The sequence below is a fragment of the Triticum aestivum genome, chromosome 6A (assembly GCF_018294505.1).
Source record: "Triticum aestivum cultivar Chinese Spring chromosome 6A, IWGSC CS RefSeq v2.1, whole genome shotgun sequence".
NCBI classification, from domain to species: Eukaryota; Viridiplantae; Streptophyta; class Magnoliopsida; order Poales; family Poaceae; genus Triticum; species Triticum aestivum.
The window spans coordinates 557,460,442-557,462,499 of record NC_057809.1 but is presented as its reverse complement, the minus strand read 5'-3'; the positions used below and the strand labels follow the sequence as shown (position 1 = coordinate 557,462,499).

The 2,058-nt window shown below is 56.2% G+C and overlaps 1 protein-coding gene across 1 annotated transcript; it reads right to left on the bottom strand.

The window, feature by feature from the left end:
• Positions 1–431: 431 nt before the first annotated feature.
• On the bottom strand, positions 432–1,620 carry LOC123131017 (ethylene-responsive transcription factor ERF109). Its single transcript, XM_044550792.1, has one exon. It carries the CDS (start codon positions 1,515–1,517, stop codon positions 756–758), a length of 762 nt encoding a protein of 253 aa, XP_044406727.1. The 5' UTR covers positions 1,518–1,620; the 3' UTR covers positions 432–755.
• Positions 1,621–2,058: the final 438 nt, after the last annotated feature.

Genomic DNA, 2,058 nt, shown 5'->3' with positions numbered 1-2,058 from the left:
GCTTCGCTTCTGGGATCCACATCGAGCATGTATACTTTGCATTGGATTTGGACCAGGGCCATGCAGATACCATGTTCTTTCCTTTGCCCCCAAAGCAAGTCGGAGTACATGTTCTTTTCTTTTGTTATTACACTTGGTACTTATTTTCCATGGATCCATCCGGTGGAAAGTGAGCTATCTGTGGTCAAAAGTGGAGCAGGCAACTGCTTCAACCGTGGGAAACGACGGTGGATTAATTAAGACGTGACAAACGCTCGTTTCTACGCCACGGAACGCATGCATGGCGTGATCCAATCTTTATCGGCTTTGGCGTTGTGATAGTGAACAGGAACAGCGCGCGAGCGATTCGCTGAACGGTCAAAAAGGGGGTGCAAAATATCTGACGGAAACCAGCGACGAGTAATAACGAGGATAAGGACTGCACCCAGAAGTTTAGCGACGACAAAACGATTTTTTTAGATGAACAGTACAACACGACATCTGCACATTGTGAAGCAGTCTTTGTGTGAAAGAATCTCTTGAGCATTGTGCACATTTTGCACGGAACTGTCAGATGTATGTCGTTTATTGAACTCGTTTTGTGAGATTTATCATGTACTTCCTCCGTTTCCGAATTACTCATCATAGAAGTAGATGTATCTAAATGTATTTTAGTTTTAGATATATCTATTTTTGCGACGAGTAATTTGAAATGGAGGGAGTATGTATGTAGTCGCAATGGAGCATGAGGAGAACGAGGTAATGAGCGGCGGTGATCATGGCTTGGGGTTGGACCAGAAGCTGCCGTCGTCCATCATCATGATCTCGTGCAGCCCGTCCCAGATCTCCTGCTCCCGCGCCACCGGCCTCCCCTGCTCCGGCACGTGCGCCGGCGACGACGCATTTGACCCGCACTTCTCGCGAGGGCTCTCCGGCCTTTGCTGCCGCTGGGGATGGGGCTGCGCAGCCGCCCAGGAGGAAGCGGAAGCGGACGCGGACGCGGAGGCCGCCGACGACGACGCCGGGAAGTTGAGCTTGGCGCGGTGGCCGCGGAACTCGAGCGCGGCGACGTCGTAGGCGCGCGCGGCCTCGGCGGCGGTGTCGAAGGTGCCGAGCCACTTGCGCACGGCGCGGTGCGGGTCGCGGATCTCCGCCGCCCACTTGCCCCACGGCCGCTGCCGCACGCCCCTGAACTTGCTCCCGCCGCCGCCAGCCCGCCGCTTGCCCACGCCGCCGTTCCTCACGAAGCTCGCGGCCGAGCACTCCTCCCCCTCGCTGCTCGACCCGGTCGTCGCCGCGGCCGCCGCAGCGGCAAACTCGCAGCCGGGGCACCCGTCCGCGCCGCACCTGCCGCACGCAGGCACCGGAGCGGCAGCGGCAGCGGCAAACGGCGGGTTCGATGGCTCCGGGTGCAGGGCGGGGGCCGCGGTGTCCCCGGACACGACGGAGATGAGCGCGCGGAGGAAGAGCGAGTTCTCCTGCTCGGAGTTGGGGAGCTGGAACCCGCCACCGCCGCCGCGCTCCAGCCTCGGCACCATGGCGACGTGGAGTCCGAGGTGAGGTCGGTGTCGCGAGAAAGCTTTCGGGCTGCGCGCGCTCGTGTGCTGAGGTAGCCGGCTTGCGTTATCGTGATCCCACTGATGTTTCAGGTAGTTTGGGCCCGTGGCTGCCATTTATAGTTCGGTGTTTCGTTTTGGACGCACGTTCTTGTCGTGGGAAGGGAGGTGGAAACGGGGGAGAGCGAGTGCTGGAGCGGATGAGCGCTGCCGACGTGCGACGGCTGGTTATGGCGGTATTCGAGCTGTTCTCACACGTTATACGTTGTCAAATTCGCCTTACTTGGACACAATTAAATCTAAGTATTTCCGTAGTAGTACTCCATACGTGTACCAGATATTTGTATGTATATCGTCGAGGTGTCATTTATTCGGTGGAATCATCTTTTGTGGCAATACTCTGTCATTTATTCTGTAGAGTCAAGTTTGCCTTGGACAGAATCTGTTTCATACTATGCGGCGATTTTGAGATTTATTGGTGTATATTTGGATGAGCAATCCTTTTATGAATATGAATTCTGCA

Excerpts from the sequence above, each read along its gene's own strand:
- LOC123131017 (XM_044550792.1), bottom strand. The coding sequence starts at position 1,517 with ATGGTGCCGAGGCTGGAGCGCGGCGGCGGTGGCGGGTTCCAGCTCCCC.